At 40.2% G+C, this 17,744-nt stretch overlaps 1 protein-coding gene across 9 annotated transcripts in view; it reads left to right on the plus strand.

The window, feature by feature from the left end:
* Positions 1-15,273: 15,273 nt before the first annotated feature.
* The window catches only part of LOC105921082 (formin-2), a 280,717-nt gene continuing 278,246 nt past the window's right edge, over positions 15,274-17,744 (plus strand). For all 9 annotated transcript variants that reach the window (XR_004929898.1, XM_036133216.1, XM_036133218.1 and 6 more), the window contains exon 1: positions 15,274-17,165. Coding sequence is in view for 8 of the 9 variants with exons in the window: in XM_036133216.1 (XP_035989109.1) it covers positions 15,592-17,165 (1,574 nt within the window). In the remaining variant the exon portion in view is untranslated. The remainder of the gene's footprint in view (positions 17,166-17,744) is intronic.

Consider the following 17,744-nt stretch of genomic DNA (forward strand, 5'->3'; position numbering starts at 1 on the left):
CTGCCATAATGTATTATTGATCTCATGAGAGCCCTATATATGTTTAATAATGATTGTCTATCTGCACCCCAATTATTTCCAGCCACAGCCTTCAGTAAATTTATAACTTCTAACTAAATAACACATTTTACGAAGTGATTAGTCCACAAGTGAAAAACCAGGAGACTTGTTGATGAAACTTCTGGCCATGATGCTTTTGTCATGGCAATCAACCTTCAAGATTTCTGACAATGCCATCACATCACTTCTTCTGTGCATCAAACATTTCATGTGGATACTTGTAAATGTTGTCCGTGTGTGCTAATTCCCTCACTGCCTTTGCAAGCAATATTCCAAAGACTTTATTCTCCTTGAGGAAATGGACTGGTGTCCTCCGTGACAACTTCTTACAGTATGTGGTTTGTCCAAAATGTATGAGAGTATACATGCTTACTGAAACCTACGAGCTCAGACGCGATGGCACAAAGGTTTGTAAGACTTGTGGTCACATACCATTCTACAATCACCCACAGCTAAAGTCTGCATTAAGGAAGAAATGTGGCTCTGTCTTGCTAAGAAAGACGAAACCTCCCCCTGCAACACTGATTTGCGTTTGTATAGCTCACAGCATTTTCATTTACATGTTAAAGCCTCCCCTAGAATTAGGAGGAGGGAGGTCATGGGGGGACAACTCCCAAGGAAGGCCCATGTCAATTTCTGACAATTCATGGCAGTTTTCGGTGTTGACTGTAAATTACTGTGAACAGTCGTTAACCTGAACTTCCACAACAATCTACAGTGCCGCATAGTGACGAAAATCACACTTTTCATGCAGTGTCGGAGAGGCCATAGAGAAAGACTTTCGTACGGCTTCGAAGCGATTCTTGTCCACCATCCGGCGTCTCAGGAGGGAGAAGCAGTGCAGTACCAACACTGTTTACAGTGGGGTTGGTGTGCTGCTGACCTCGACACGGGACGTCGTGCATCGGTGGGCGGAATACTTCGAAAACCTCCTTAATCCCACCAACACGTCTTCCATTGCGAAAGCACAGCCTGGGGACTCTGGGTCGACTTCTCCCATCGCTGGTGCTGAGGTCGCCGAGGTTGTTAAAAAGCTCCTCGGTGGCAAGGCCCAGGGGGTGGATGAGATTCGCCCTGAGTACCTTAAGGCTCTGGATGTTGTGGGGCTGTGTTGGTTAACGCGGCTCTGCAGCATTGCGTGGACATCGGGGACAGTTCCCCTGGACTGGCAGACTGGGGTGGTGGTCCCCCTATTCAAAAAGGGGGACCAGAGGGTGTGTTCGTTTTTTTTTTTTTTTCCAGTGTCCTGTCTAGCAATGTGGCAATAGGAATTGATGTCTCAATACCAGATAGAGCTCGACAGATTTTGCTTTCACAAGTGGAGCGAACAGCTTTTGCCATAGTGCTCCGCTTGATTTATGCATGTAAATAGCTTTATTGTGATTCCTGAAGGGAGTATTTCAAATTATATGGACAATACAATGGGAGAGTAAAGGAAGAACAAGAAGAGAGAAAAAAAGAAAGAGAAGAGGTGAAAGAAAGAAGAGATAAAAGGGAGAGAGTGATAAACGTTCGTCTGCTCCATCACCTAGAAAGAGAAATGCAAAAAGAACAGCACAACCAACAGACATAAAGCAACAGATACAATTGAGCAACACCTAGATGCCATTGCTAAATCATATGTACTATTATTTAAGCTGACATGTGCCTCTGGCCTTGGGCCCTGACGGCCAGAGGCCCCAGGGGCGCCCCACCCCCGCGGCGGGGGTCCCGGCCGCCCCTCGAAGCAGCCGCCAGGAATAGGCCGGCGCACACCCTGGAACCCGCCTCAAACCCGAGGCCCACCAATGCGCCAGAGGGCCAAGCGCAGCGGAGGAGGGCATGTCAAGTCTCGCACCTAGCGGAGACTTGACATGTTCTTGGGAGAGGGAGCGGACCGTACCCATACCTGGAAGAAAGAAAAAAAAACGAAAACTCATTCTCATTCAGAGGGTGTGTTCCAACTACAGAGGAATCACACTCTTAAGCCTCTCTGGTAAGGTCTATTCAGGGGTTCTGGAAAGGAGGGTCCGTCGGATAGTCGAATCTCTGATTCAGGAAGAGCAGTGTGGTTTTCATCCTGGCCGTGGAACACTGGATCAGCTCTACACCCTCAGCAGGATCCTGGAAGGGGCATGGGAGTTTGCCCAACCAGTCTACATGTGCTTTGTGGATCTGGAGAAGGCATTTGACCGTGTCCCTCGAGGGATCCTGTGGGGGGTACTCCGGGAGTATGGAATACCGGGCCCTTTAATAAGGGCTGTCAGGTCTCTGTATGACTGGTGTCAGAGTCTGGTCCGCATTGCCGGCAGTAAGTCGGACTCGTTTCCGGTGAGAGTTGGAATCCGGCAAGGTTGCCCTTTGTCACTGATTCTGTTCATAACTTTTATGTACAGAATTTCTAGGCGCAGCCAAGGTGTTGCCGGGATCCGTTTTGGTGGTTTTAGGATTGCGTCTCTGCTATTCGCGGATGACGTGGTTCTATTGGCTTCATCAGGGCATGATCTACAGCTCTCACTAGAGCGGTTCGCAGTCGAGTGTGAAGCGGCCGGGATAAAAATCGTTGCCTCCACATCCGAGACCATGGTCTTGGGCCGGAAAAGGGTAGAGTGCCTCCTCCGGGTTGGGGAGGATGTGCTGCCCCTAGTGGAGGAGTTTAAGTATCTTGGGGTCTTGTTCACGAATGAGGGGAAGATGGACGGGAGATCGACAGGTGGATTGGTGCTGCGTCTGCTGTGAAGCGGGCGCTGCACCGGTCCGTTGAAGAGAGAGCTGAGCCAAAAGGCGAAGCTCTCGATTTACCGGTCGATCTACGTTCCTACCCTCATCTATGGTCACGAGCTTTGGGTCGTGACTGAAAGAACGAGATCCCAGATACAAGCGGCCGAAATCAGTTTTCTCCGTAGTGTGTCCGGGCTCTCTCTTAGAGATGAGGGTGAGGAGCTCAGTCATCCGGGGAGGAGCCGCTGCTCCTCCACGTCGAGGAGCCAGTTGAGGTGGCTTGGGCATCTGGTTAGGATTCCTCCCGGACGGCTCCCTGGTGAGGTGTTCCGGGCACGTCTCACCGGGAGGAGACACAGGGGAAGACCCAGGACACGCTGGAGGGACTATGTCTCCCGGCTGGCCTGGGAACGCCTTGGTATTCCCCCTGGAGGAGCTGGCCCACGTGGATGGGGAGAGGGACGCCTCGGCCTCCCTACTGAAGCTGCTACCCCCGCGACCCGACCCCGGATAAGCGGAAGAAGATGGATGGATGGACATTCAAAATCAAGCGGAGCACTATGGCAAAAGCAGTACTGCTTCACTTGTGAAAGTCAAGTCTGATGAGCTCTTTTTGGCATTAAGACTTATTGCCACATTGCCAGACAGGACACTGGATAAAATATATATACTGGGTGCGATTTGCTGGGGGGGATGGGGGTTTTTTACCCTCCCTCTGGTTGTGATATCCCCCCTCTGGTCATTCATGTTTTATCCCTGGGGGGATACATTCCACCCCCCTCTGATCTAAATAAGTAATATTATCAGGGGTTAAAGTTCTCCGTCGCTGCGATGGATTACGTCATTTGGAAAATAAGCGCAAAATGTTCAGTGTAGACTTTTTATTCAAGGCACTCAACCAATGAACTTGGCAGAGCCGGGACATTAGCCAATCAGAGAGCGAGTAGGGCGGGTCTTTACAAAGTGGAGATCTGCCAGTCTGAGGTATCGGTGTTTCATCATTTTAACTTCTGGGAGAACATCTCAAACTGACTACAGATGGTATGAATGAGAGTATTGGTGGTCAAAGGGTTTCTTTGGATTCATGTGAACCACCAGGTCAGAAACTTCAGCGGATTGAACAGTTGACAATGACTTCCCTCAGTAAGTGTGTCAATCTGCTCCTTCAGTTAACTAATGAACTATTGAGAGCTGAGAAAGATGGCCGCCGTGAGTAATGTGAATTGAGACCTTCTCTACATAAGTCCCAGCTTGTAATACTATATATGGTATAAATGCTCCATTGAGAGAGATTCGTAGTCGTTTTCATGACATCTATAATCCACTACATAATTGGTGAGATAATTACTATTTACGAGTGTGATTTGGCTCAAGATAAGCCTCGAACGCTGAGTTGTCCATTGTTTCCCTGAAGCCATGTCAAAACTCGAATCAAGGGAATCCAAACGCGTCCGTGATCAATCGTCCTCTAGTGACTTTGACGAAAATGCAACATTTACCCCGGATGATCGGAGAATGTTGCAAGTTATGGTTGACAAACTTGGAAAACTGGACATTTTGGATGAACTAAGAACTGATGTTTCAGAGCTGAAACGCTCAGTCGAATATAGTCATGCTCAAATGACGGAGATGAAAATGGAACAAACTACGCTAAAAGAAGAGGTAACGAGCCTGAAACTTGAAACAACTAGACTGGCCACGGAGAACGAGAAATTAAAGGTGGATTTGCTGGAACTCCGCTGCAGGAGTATGCGGGACAACCTACTGATCATGGGAATTAGCGAAGTTAAAGGAGAAACTTACAGCATCGTGGCGAACCTCGTCAGAGTCTTTCTGCAGGAGCAACTCCACATCCTGGAGAAAGAGGTCAGGGAGATCCAAGTGGAACGAGCACATAGGATTGGCAAGCGCAAGGAGCAAGGAAAACCGAGACCTATGGTTGTGAAGTTTATCAACTCCAAATGCAAAGATAAAGTGCTTGCTCTCTCCAAAGAACTAAAAGGCACCCCATTCTTCATAACCAGCCAATACCCAACTGAAGTGGTGGAAAAACGACGTAAATTAATTCCAATCATGAAGTCCTTTAGGCAAAAAGGACAACAAGCTCGTCTTGTTGTCAATAAACTTTATGTTAATGGTGAGCTGTACAGACTCGGGGAAACATGTGAGGAACAATAACAAAGTCGCATGGTGACTGCATCACTGCGACGTTGCCATGGAAACAACTAGACAGGGAAGACTTGAACTTTTTGTTGGAGCTTTTCAGTTTGATCTGGGACTGGGCAAAGTAGTTAAATGTTGGGAAACGGTCAGCGGAAGTTTTATTTAATGGGGTATGTGTTAGTCTGTCTTATGTGCATGTGGTGTGGATGGGGGGTTTGTGGATTTATTTTTTGTAATATCGGTTTCCTTGAACTTGGCAGGTGATGCTGTAATTTTTAGTCACAAGATTCACAAGTTTATGAAATTTATGATATTAAAAGAACCAATAAAATGTAGAATTAATCTACTCAGGTCTCATGGTCTATAACAGGGATGGGCAACTTCCATGATAAAGAGGGCCAAATTTTTTTCAGCACGACCATTGGAGGGCCACATGACCACGCACTTCAAATAATTGGATATGAAAGACGCTACAAATTATTCTCAATAAGAACTAAAATTTGTTCTTATTGAATACATTTTTAGAACTAAATGACTAGAACTAGAACTAACTAGACTTAAACTAGAACTAAACTTATTGAACTAAATTTTTAGAACTAAAATTTCTAAAAGGTGTTCAATAAGAACAAATTTTAGATGAATTTATATCTGTATGTTTACTGCACCAACATATAACTATTTTCTGCATATAAATGCATTTTAATATATCCTTAAGCAAAAGACAAACCGTTTACTTTAAAAAAAAATGCAAAAAAGGAATTTAAACTCCTCCATATCAATGCATTCAGGAGTATGGGACATTTCAAATTTATAAGGAAAGAGACATAAAACGGAACAGAACTTAACTCAGACAATAATGTGTCTATCCAGAAACAGTGTGGGCTTTCTTACAATACTGAATGCTCTATAAATGTATTTCTGTTATTTTTTGATTATGCACATCTGTTAGCTGTTTATTCTGAAAAATCTAATGTCCCATGCTCCTGAATGTACCATAGCTTTCTGACGCTCGCGAATGCATCACACTGGTCTGTGATTGCGGTGCTGTGTAGATGCACGTTTGATCTTCCGCTTAAGACAAAGCTTTGCAGTTTCAAAACTCACGTCGGCTCTCACGGTTTATTGTTGTGTGTGAATGATAAGAGACCACAACAAATAAATCAGCCATACCTCTAGGGAACGCAAAAACCTTTGCGCGGGAACGCAAAAAAAAAAAATTTCCCCATGTCCGTACTTCTTCCCATTTTGTCTGAAAAATTTGCCCTCTATCGGTCAAAACTATAATTACAAGTTTGTTTTTTTTATTTTATTTTTTTATTATTATTAAATTATTATTGATCTATTCACGGGCCGCACTGAGTGATATCGAGGGCCGCCAGTTGCCCATCCCTGGTCTATAAGAACGACAAGAAGTCGGAATAATTAGTTATAATTGTAATGGTCTTGCAGACAACAAGAAAAGAAAACTTATATTTATGTGGTTGAAAGAAAAAACCCATGATGTCTTTTGTCTTCAAGAAACACATTCATATACTTTAGATGAGGATTAATGGAGAAAAGAATGGGATGGTCCAATTTTCTTTTCACATGGTCACAGAAATTCAAAAGGTGTTGTGATTTTGATAAAAAAAACTATTTATTTTCCAATTTAACTCTATAGAAAAAGATTCACAAGGACGATGGCTATTATTAAATATAATTATTCAGGGTCAAAAGATGTGTATTTTGAATCTGTATGGGCCAAACGTAGACGAGCCTTCTTTTTATGAAGAAATATGGGATAAGTTGCAGGAACAACAAGGAGACATGATTATTGTGGGTGACTTTAATGTTGCCTTAGATAGGGTACTGGACCGAAAAGGTAGTTCTTCAATAGATTATCATCCTTAATCTTTACAAAAGATCCGAAATATTATGGATGCATTTGATCTAATAGATATCTGGAGATTTAAAAATCCTAAGGTAGTACGGTATACTTGGAGAAGACAAAACCAGGCAAGTCGTATTGACTATTTTCTCATATCATTTTCATTGTTAAACAAGGTAACTGCAATATCAATTGATGACAAACTGCGCTCAGATCATAATTGTATAGGTTTAAACATTGTAATTGAAGATAATATACATGGGCCCAGATATTGGAAGTTTAATCAAATGCTTCTACAAGATGATGAATTTATTAAGAAAACGAAGCAATTTATTAATTACTTTTTTAAACATAATGTAGGATCTTCAAATCCCCAGATAGTCTGGGAAGCCTTCAAATGTTGTTTTAGGGGCCATGCCATTGCTTATTCTTCGTGGATAAAAACAAACACTCAAAATAGCAAAACAGGTACTAAAGAAAGAAATTGAGGATCTACAATAGGTTATTGATGGTAATGATTTTCTGACAAATGAACAATTAAATTCCTTAACAACCAAACAAGGGGAGTTAGCCGATTTGGTTGAAAAACAGTTACTGAAAGGTTATGACTGCAACAATGCAATTTGGATGAAAAAAGGTGAGAAGTGTTCAAATTTTTTTTTAATATCCAAACAGTATATCGTTCAAAAAAGAACATTTCTAAGCTTATTCAAAGAAATGGAAAAGTATTGACTACAAACGCCATATTGATGAATGAAATAGAAAATTATTTTAAGAATATTTTTTCAAATCCGGTAATTCATCCTGACACAATACAATTTTTTCCAGAAATTTATGAAAGAAAATCGAGTTCTGAAGAAAGTAGTTCCTGTGAAGGCCTCATTAAAGAAAAAGAACTTATGGAAGCTATTAAGTCTTTCCATCCAGGGAAAACCCCAGGATTAGTTGGAATACCTATTGAGATTTATCAAGTATTTTATGAAGAGGTTAAGAAACCATTACTGGCTAGTTTTAATTATTCATACATAACAGGTTTTTTTTGTCAAACTCTCAAACAGAAGGTCTTATTTCACTGCTATTGAAACCGGAAGCAAACGGCCAATATAAAGACCCAGCATATTTAAAAAATTGGAGACCAATAACACTTCAATGTTATGATGCTAAGATCCTGGCAAAATGTTTGGCTATACGACTTAAGTCTGTTTTACCAAATATTATTCATCAAGACCAATCAGGTTTCTTACAAGGAAGAAATATAGGAAATATTAGACAGTTATTAGAAATCATAGAAAATTATAATATAGAGAATAAAAAAAGGATTATTTTTTGTTGCCGATTTGGAGAAGGCATTTGACAAAATTAGCTTAGATTTTATATGTAAAAGTTTATCTTTTTTCAATTTTGGCAACTCAATATTACACTGGATCAAGACGCTATATAACAAAACTAATTGTAGAATTATAAATAATGGAAACATCTCGGGGACAATACCTTTAGTAAGAGGTCTTAAACAAGGGTGTCCTTTGTCTCCATACTTATTTATTATTGCAATGGAAATATTAGCGATTAAAGTTAGATTGAATAAAAATATTGAAGGGCTCATTAATAATAATATTGAAAGTATAATAACAATGTATGCGGATGAAGTTTCTTCATTAGCCCCAATCCTCATTGTTTACAGAACCTTATAAATCTTTTGGACATCTTTTCAGAGCAATCAGGGCTTAAACTTTACTATGATAAATGTAAAATATTAAGGATTGGAAGTTTAAAGAAAACATCCTTTCGAATGAAATGTAAAGTGCCTGTTATGTGAACAGATGGACCAGTTAACATACTTGGTGTTGTGATCCCAAAAAATCTGGAAGATATAAATTCAGCAAATTATGATAATCGACTAAGAAAGTTGGATAAAATTCTGCAATTGTGGAAAGGGAAATATTTAACCTTGTATGGTAAAATATCTATTGTTAATTCTTTAATTATTCCTCAATTTATTTATTTATTTCTGTTCTTACCAGCTCCATCACAAATTTTCTTTAAGTGTTATGAGCAGAAAATCTTCGATTTTATCTGGGATGGCAAGCCAGAAAAGATAAAAAGAAAGGTTTTGTACAATGACTATAAATATGGGGGTCTGAAACTCCTCAACCTTAAAGCTATGTGTTTGTCTTTAAAAGCATCAATTGTTCCAAAGATGTACATTAACAATGAGTGGTACACAAGTGTCCTATTGGACAAAAAACATATATTGTATCATAAGAAACTGTATCCTTTTTTACAAGTGATGCCTTCCCATTTTCCATATGTAGAGAGTCTGTTGGGAAACATCTCAGGGTTCATAAAGGAAACAACCCACTCATGGTGGTGTTTTCAAGTACCAGAAAAAAGAGAGGGCATTTTGCAGCAGGTAATATGGATGAATTCCAATATACTAATAGACGGAAAGCCGTTCTTTTGGAAAAACATGTTTGAAAGAGGTGTTATCTTTGTTAACGACATTATCAATGAGAACGGAAAAATTATGGAGTATGAGGAATTTAGAACTTTGTATGGTGACGCTTGTTCAAAGTTTTCCTTTAACCAACTCATTGGAGCAATTGGAAAAAAATGGAAAAAAATAATTAACAATGGAACTACTAAACTATATGTTTGTAAACCTCCAATAAGAAACTCTAATTGGCAAAAGGGAATTAAAATAAATAGAAAAATATATAATTTTTATTTAATAAAAAAATCACTGAGGGTTGCCCCATATATAATACATATGGAAAATGGGAGGACTACTTTGACTGCCTGCTGCCGTGGGGTAAAATATTTAAACTAATCTATAGAACTACTGTTGATGTACAAAATCGTTATTTTCAAATTAAAATTGTATATAATTTCTTACCCACTGGAAAAATGTTAAAACTATGGAATATGACAGAGTCAGATGATTGCCATTTCTGTTGTCAGGAGTCTGAATCCACCCTGCATTTGTTTTGGTATTGTCATATTGTGTCTCAATTTTGGGTGGAAGTTGAAAATATGTGTTTAAACATGTTTATTAAGCTTGATGTGATTTCTGTTTTATTAGGAGAGTTCATCAACAGTCACGATTTAGTTAATTTAATCATTGTACTTGGTAAAAGGTATTTTTTTAAAGCCAAAAATAGTTTCTCACTTAGTATTAATTTCTTTAAAACATTTATTCAGCATTTTTTAACTTTAGAAAGCTATATGGTTGAAACCGATAATGAAGCCAGAAAACATAAAAATAGATGGGAAGTTCTCAAATGTTTATCCTGAAAATGTAATTTGTGCATGAATGATTTCATTCAATGTGGGTGAATTAATGTGAGTGAGTGTGTGTGTATGTGTTGGGGGTGGGGGGTGGGGTGGGAGGGAGGTTTTTGGGTTGGTACATTGACTGTGTAAATGTATTCTGTGCTGTGATTTATGTTGATTTAATAAAAAAAAAAAAAAGAACTATTTCCACCTGTGGCCATGTCGCCTGTCAGCGTTTATTCCCTCGCTTCCAGGTATTTAGCTGATAAACGCACCGACCAACCAAGGATCTCCTCATGATTCACTGTTATGTTTTATTTAAAACTGAAAGAGTAACGGTCTAGCTCAGCTAATTTAGCATGACGCGCTTTTTTTAAGAAGAAGAAGAAGAAGGGTCGGAATGTGTAACGATGTCCCGGTTTGACTGGGTCTGATTTGGAAAAAAAAAACAAAAGGAAAAAGTAAAAAAATAAAATCATAAATATTATTCCACCTGCGCTTTTCTGAAGCAAAGAAGGCAAAGCTGCAGTCAGAGCGGCTGTCAGTCATTAACCAGCAGCTCCATCTAATGAACAGCTGAACCAGGACACAAGGATTTTGATGCATACAGATTATTAAGGAAACTAAGTCACTAATGAAAAAAATAAACTGCAGCTACATCATGGACTGGAGAACGGGTTCTAACTGTGTGAGACCAGAGAAAGGCGATCCTCAGAGAGTTATTGTAGTTATTTGTTATTTTTACTCGGAGTGGAGCGCGACACTGTGAAGCGACACTGTAGAAGCGAATCGCACCAGAAACACGTGAAAAAGCCTCCTGTGTATCTATAGACTGATTTTACTCCAACCCAAAAACACCTGCCAGACAGACAAGCTAAACCAGCCAAGATTACCTTAAACAATATTTAACTTAATGCAGAAGTTTAATAACATATTTCTAATGAAAAATGTTAATCTTTAAAAGCAAGTTACATTTTTTTTCTGATACACTTTAAACAATTTTACTAAACTTTTTAAAAATGTAACCTCCCATCCATGGATTTTCTATACCTGCTTTTCCGTACAGGTGTTACGTCATGCCCTATCTGATGGGGAAACGCGGCTTGACTCTCCAGCAGTCAATGAGCGAGAGGTGGGGACACAGAGTCCATCCTGGACAGGTCACTGGGCTAAAATATAACCATTTTTATAAACTTCAAAAAAGTTAATGCCTTTTTATAAACTCATAAGTTGTGATAATTAATTGGTGAGCAATAACTGGCAAAGCAGAGACTGATTATTGTAATGGGCGATCTGTGTCGTGTTGGTTTTGTGTCCCTCTTTGTACATGGCTGTTGTTGGCCTTGTATTATCATAGGATTGATTTATATCGAATGTGACAGTGGAGTTAATGCACAGGTGTGAAGAAGATGATGTAATGATGCAAGCTGCTGTCTTTTGAATTAGCTGCAGTTTATGGAGGGATTTGAAATTGTAAAGCGGAAAGGTGAGTGGACTGTGGACCAGTTTGGCAAAAGTGCGAAGGAAGAACTTGCTTGATGCTGCAAATATGAAAGTTAACCAGGTGTTAACCTTTCCTGTTCTACTCCCAGACCGTAGTCGGGAAGCACAGGGGAGAGTTTCATCCAAGGCCGAAGTTGACTCCAACTTCGTGTCATGAATCGGAGACAGAGGGACCCAGTATTCAGCCAGACAAGCAGAGATTTTGGGTTCAGATGTTTTATTGCTCTCAAACAAGCAAGACAGGAAAAAGCAGGCTCAATGGTCAAAATGGCAGTCCAAACTCCGGTACACAAAAGGCAGTCCAAAATAGGCAGAAGTACAGACAAGGATAAGGCAAATTCAGAAAATCCCAAGGCAGGTCCAGGTCAGAGAAACAGGTAAGCAATCGTACAGGGCAGGAAAAACAGGTTCAGGGTTCAGGCTGGCTCAGAAGTCAAAAAGGCAATCAGGGTAATATCTACAGGTCAGTCAAAAAGAGAATGCTGGACAAAACTCACAGAAGGCTTGTTAATGATCTGGCAGTTTGCAGATGTTTGTAGCAGGACTATATAGGGGAGTGAGCAGGTGAACGGGAGTGAAGACTAATTACAAGTGACAGGTGGAAATAATCAAAGGAAAGGTGGTAACTGAACTGAACTGATTGGCTAGCTACTGGAGGTTGACAGGTGAGCAGATCTGATTGGCTGGTAACTGGTGTTCGGGGAGTGACAGATAAACAGATTGAGTGAGCTGGCAGATTGCTGGGAAGAGACAGAACTGAACTGGAAACATAAATAAAATCAAACTACAATAAAATCTAACCTATTCCATAAACCAAAACTAATACAGAACCTAAACCTAAGACTAAACACAACACACACAAGCTATAATAGAAACCAAACAAGAAAGAGCCCAAAACCAAAACTGATTTTAAAGACCGGAGAGTTAACTAATAAATCAAAATTAACAAACAGCTGAAACAAAACCCAAATCCTGACACTTCGGGGCTAACCCCCTTTACTTTATCTGCAGCAGTTAGTGAACAACTCACATGAAGGCTCCGCTTTGTCCTTTAGAAGTGACAGCCTTTATTTGCCAACAACTGTCACCTAAACTGTACATTCACGGTGAATGATTAATAATAATATGAATGATTCACCGCTGAACTCTCTAATAACTTGGGCTAAACCGTCTCTTGCTGACGTCATTCACACACACGTTACGGCTGCACATGCACACAGCTCTGTCCCTTAAAGGGGCCACGCTACTCTTATAACACAGGTGATGTTATGGATATGGAAAGTGAAGGAGATTATGGAGAGGGCTGTCCAGGATGACACCAAGGCTCTGAAGCTGGAAGGTGGGAGAGATACAGAAATTGTCAATGGAACTACCAGATTTGGTTAAAGTGGACTTTGCACAATAAGCAAATGAGGTTACTAAGGTGGCATGACGTCCACGGCCCAGGAATATATGGGCTGACTCGAAAAAACATTTCAGTCAAATTGATTATTTTTGCTTTAACCCTGCTGAATATTATGGATTTTTTTTAAATTTATATTAAAACATGTCTTGTGTCCTTCATATTTGTAAATTTTAATTTTGTTTCTTTTTAAAGAGTATTATTAAGTCAAGCTCCGGTCCTTGAGGGCCGGTGTCCTGAAACTTTTAGAGGTTTCCCTGGTCCCACATGCCTGAATGAAATGGCACAATTAGCTCCTCAGTATGCAGTCAGGTTCTTGAGAGTCCTGCTAATTACCTGATTATTTGACTCAGGCGTGTCAGACCAGGGACACATCTAAAAGTTGCAGGACACCGGCCCTCGAGGACCGGACTTAGACACCTGTGGGTTAAAGTAAACTAATACCCACTACCAAGTCCTGCCTAACCTACTGAATCTAGCTAGCTACCTGAAAGAGCACCTGCTAGCTAACCATTATTAGTAAAACTTTTATTCATTAATACAACTTTTGAAGTTATCCCCCCCCCTTCTGTTTTTTTTTTTTGCAAAATGCACACTATATATATATATATATATATATATATATATATATATATATATATATATATATATTTCTTTTTTTTTTTTTGTAATGATAATGCATTTAGCCACCGGGCTGGACACAATTTTTTAGTGACCTAAAAACTGTTAATGGAAAGAATATTGTGTTATTTGATATATTTTTATCCTGAATAGGTCATTTCATTGCATATCGATATCCTACATTAACTTCTTTCAATTTGTTTAGTCTTTGCTTTGTGTTTTAAATGCAAGCAATATTTGCATTTATTAATTTTAATGCCACTATTAAAATTTGATATGGGGTGAACATTACTTTGCAAAGGCTGTCTGCTGAAATACTTTCATCCCTCTATACTGCTCTACAGCTTCAGCGGTTATGGATCAGCAAAACAGCACCCTATAGAGTCAGAATAGATAGATCAGAGAAAATGGTTTAACCTTTTTTTTTTGCCAATTAAGTATCTCCAAACAAATGTTTACCTTTTATAATAGTGGCAGTGTTTCCTTTCTTTAGTCTGATGTGCTTCAGTTCCTCATAAGGCTCCATCAAAAGATGTTGCTTGTTTGGTTTGAAGATTGGCGCGTGCAACCCATCCACTATAGCATCAATGAATCTGGGATTGACCTCATGGTCTTTTGTAGACAGCTGGGGACTCGCATTTAGCCAGATTACTTACACCTGGCTTGATTTAGTCATGTTTCTTGAGTCTGGATTGGATTTTGTGAAACAGGTAAAGCCAAGACGCATTGGTCACGCTATGTCAAACCTGGCGTTAGCACTTTTTCTGGATTTCCAAATTTGCCTGTGTGAAATAGGCCTCGAGTCTCTCTTGAATATCAGATCTTAGCTCTCAATATGAATACCAGTATAAATAAAGAGAAAACAAAATACATGTTTATTATTATTATTAATCCTTTATACAGGGACATTGCTTGAGACTCATAATCTAATTTTCAAGAAAGACCTGTTATATACTTCAACAACAATAAAATGTGTTCTTTTTCATAGATTTTAAATTTGGAGTTTATCTGCATATGTTTTTCTTCTCTCCTAGATTAAGCCAATAACAGAGCTACTACTGCCATTATGTTTTTACTTTTCTCCGACATAGAAGGACTAATCCTGAAGTACTTCTTTTTGTGTGTATGTTCTGTCTTCTCAAAACCCAAGTTGGCCATGGCTATTCACACTGACTGGTTTTGCTGGAGGTTTCCTCCTGGTAAAGGTTTCCTGGGTTTTCTTAGAAAGAAACATTTTTAAACAGTCTAAGTATGGTTTGATTGAATTGACTTTGTAAAGTCCCTTGAGATGACATGTTGTGAATTAGCAGTATATAAATTAACTGAATTAAAATACATTGATTTCAAATGACTTAAAATAATTTGAATAGAATTTGGATAGCATAAATATTGGATATATTGTGCTTGTGTATGAATATTTGGAAACTATAGGGTGATTTTTAAAAAACAAGTACATTTTGTTCTTAGAATAAATTTTCCAGTCCTATAATAGCTTGATTGACTAATATATTCATAGAACTTGCGGGAAAATGTAGTTGGTGATTATGAAATTAGCAGAAAAGGCAAATGACACCTCTCAGGTCTGGGTTTTTTTCACCACTCCAGTTGCTATAAAATCAACTCAGTCTGTCTCTCTGTCAGAGTTCCAATGGGAGCATAGTGCTTGCGTCATCCTTTTCAGCAGACCGAGAGAAGAAGGGGGGAGGGTAAGACAGAGAGAGGGTAGGAGAAGGAGGGTGCTGTGTATCTTTCCTGCATCAGCTCCAACATCACTGCCTTCGTCACCGGAAAACGACAAGGAAGATCACAGAATAGCAAAGCCTAAAGAGAAAGAATACCATTAGCAGCAACGACTCATCTACCTACATCAGCTACGGATTCACAGATCAGGTGGCCGCGTTTCCATCCTCTTCAGCTTGAAGCATCAATCTCCCAGAAAGCGAGAGTGGTCTCCTGGGCATGCCTTGAGAAGAGAGGACGGCAGCCATCGCTCCATTCTGTCAACATGGGAAATCAAGAGGCTAAACAAAAGAGAGCTGCACCTATATCGGGTATTGGAAGCTACCCTTCATTGGATGATGGGGGAAGGGAGGGAGGAGGGGAATTGCTAAAAAAGGGGGGAAAGAAACTCTACGGCAAGCAGGGAGGTAAAGGAAAAAACTGCAGTGGCGGAGGAGGGATACATGACACAGGACCGGGCAAAAAAAGAAATAAATCCGATTCCAAGTCCTCGGTTTTTTCCCTGCGAAAGAAAAAGACAAACCGCAAAGGGAAGGGTGGTACATGCTCATCAATAACAGGCTCAAATGAAGATGATTTGGCATCTCAACATGATGAGCTGGACAGCACAAAAACACCTGACTTATCAGCAGATGAGTTAGGACATTCGGATTCTGAGGCTCCATTTCCTATTAAGAGAAAGAAACCAGAACTGGAAAGCAGGAATAAAGATGGAAGAGGAGAAGAAAAGTGCGATGCAATGGAAGTGCAATGGAAAGCCTCAACAGCAGCACCCTCACCCACAGAAGAAGCAGGGCACAAGGGAGGTAGCTCAGGATCGGACACAGATATCTATAGCTTTCATTCAGCAGCTGACCACGAGGATTTACTCGCAGACATCCAGCTTGCGATTAGGCTACAACATCAGCAGCAATATGATGGGGAGAACACAATCTCTGAGGCACATGCTGATGGAAGAAGGGGCCTGAACTCAAGAGCAGCAGAGGAATGGATCAGGAAGAGTAATGGGATAGAAAAATTAACATCTCAGGAGGTTCTTGACATAACTCCAGAATTGGAGGTGGCCTCTGATGCTCTTTCTTTCCTAGAGACAGAAACTCCTTCTTGTTCTGTCAATCCCACAGACCTGCCTCTTTTGTCAAGTAGAGAAACACACCTCTCCTTCCACACAGAGGTGAATAGAAAGGGGGAAGTCCAGGAAGGGGTAGGGCCTCCAGAGTCAAGAGTAAATTGTGCCTGTGTTGCTACAGGCACAAAAGTCATGCATGCAAACATTTCCATGGCTACTGAGGGTGCAGAAATTAGCCCAATCATTATGGCAACCAGCAATGATGGTTGCCCCAATGTCTCAAGTGACAGTGAAGTTGTATGTCCAGGAAAGCTAGAGGTAGCAGACCTGAGTCACCCCCCAGACAGCAACACTAAAAATATTGAACCTGCAGAGGGACTGAGCTCAGGGGCTGTGTTTGATGAAGGTGACAGTCAGTTAGGTTCAGGTACAAGTGCAGAGTCCCTTGAGGACTGCCTCATGGCTGGTTCCAAATCCAACCAAAGTGCTGCTTCCTGTACCAGCGCTTCCCCTTCTAACCAGGACTGCAGCAGGGGTAGCATCTGCTTTGTCACACTTCCCCCCCAGGGGACCCCAAAGTTGGCCAAGCAGCTTCTCAAGTCTACCCAATCCTCCAACTTCTATAGTCATGTGGTGAAATCCTACCCCCCTATCTATCCATCCTACATCAAGACCACTACGCGACAGCTCAGTACTCCTGGACAATCCCCAGCTCTGTCTCCCTCCCATAGCCCCTTGTCTCCCCGCAGATCCCACCTTCACAACCGAAGGTACATGTGCTGTTGCTGCATGCTTTTCAAATGGAATGAATTATTTTCATATTTGTACTCTATTTTGTGTTTTTCCAAGAAATCTTCCCAAAAATGTACACTATATCATTATAAATTGATTCTTAGGTATTCATACGAAACAATGTAAATGAAATATAACAGATTTTCAAAAATCGTTTGATCTGACCTCTTTTAAGAGATAATGTTTAGGCCATGGAACAGGAAACAATAAAAGTAAAGACTGTCAGACATGACAACATTTTTGAATGGAATCGCTTCCAATAATTTAAGAATTTTTAAGGTTAAACCAAAGCAGCCTTCTAAATTATGTGAAAATCTACTTTAAATGTTAAAAGTAGTTTTAATGTTAAAAAAGTAGATTTTCACAGAATTTTGAAGGTTGAAACCGTAATGGATAGTTCATCATAGGAACTTTCACACAAATTGTCCCATGTTATAAACAGAATAAAAGCAGCTGAAGAAGGGACGTTCTAATTGTAAACACGGTTTTACAGCTATGACAATTGTTGTCAATTCTTTATGAGTATTTCATACTTTTCTGTAATACTGGACTGAAAG

The sequence above is a fragment of the Fundulus heteroclitus genome, unplaced genomic scaffold (genome assembly GCF_011125445.2).
Source record: "Fundulus heteroclitus isolate FHET01 unplaced genomic scaffold, MU-UCD_Fhet_4.1 scaffold_59, whole genome shotgun sequence".
Taxonomy (NCBI): Eukaryota; Metazoa; Chordata; class Actinopteri; order Cyprinodontiformes; family Fundulidae; genus Fundulus; species Fundulus heteroclitus.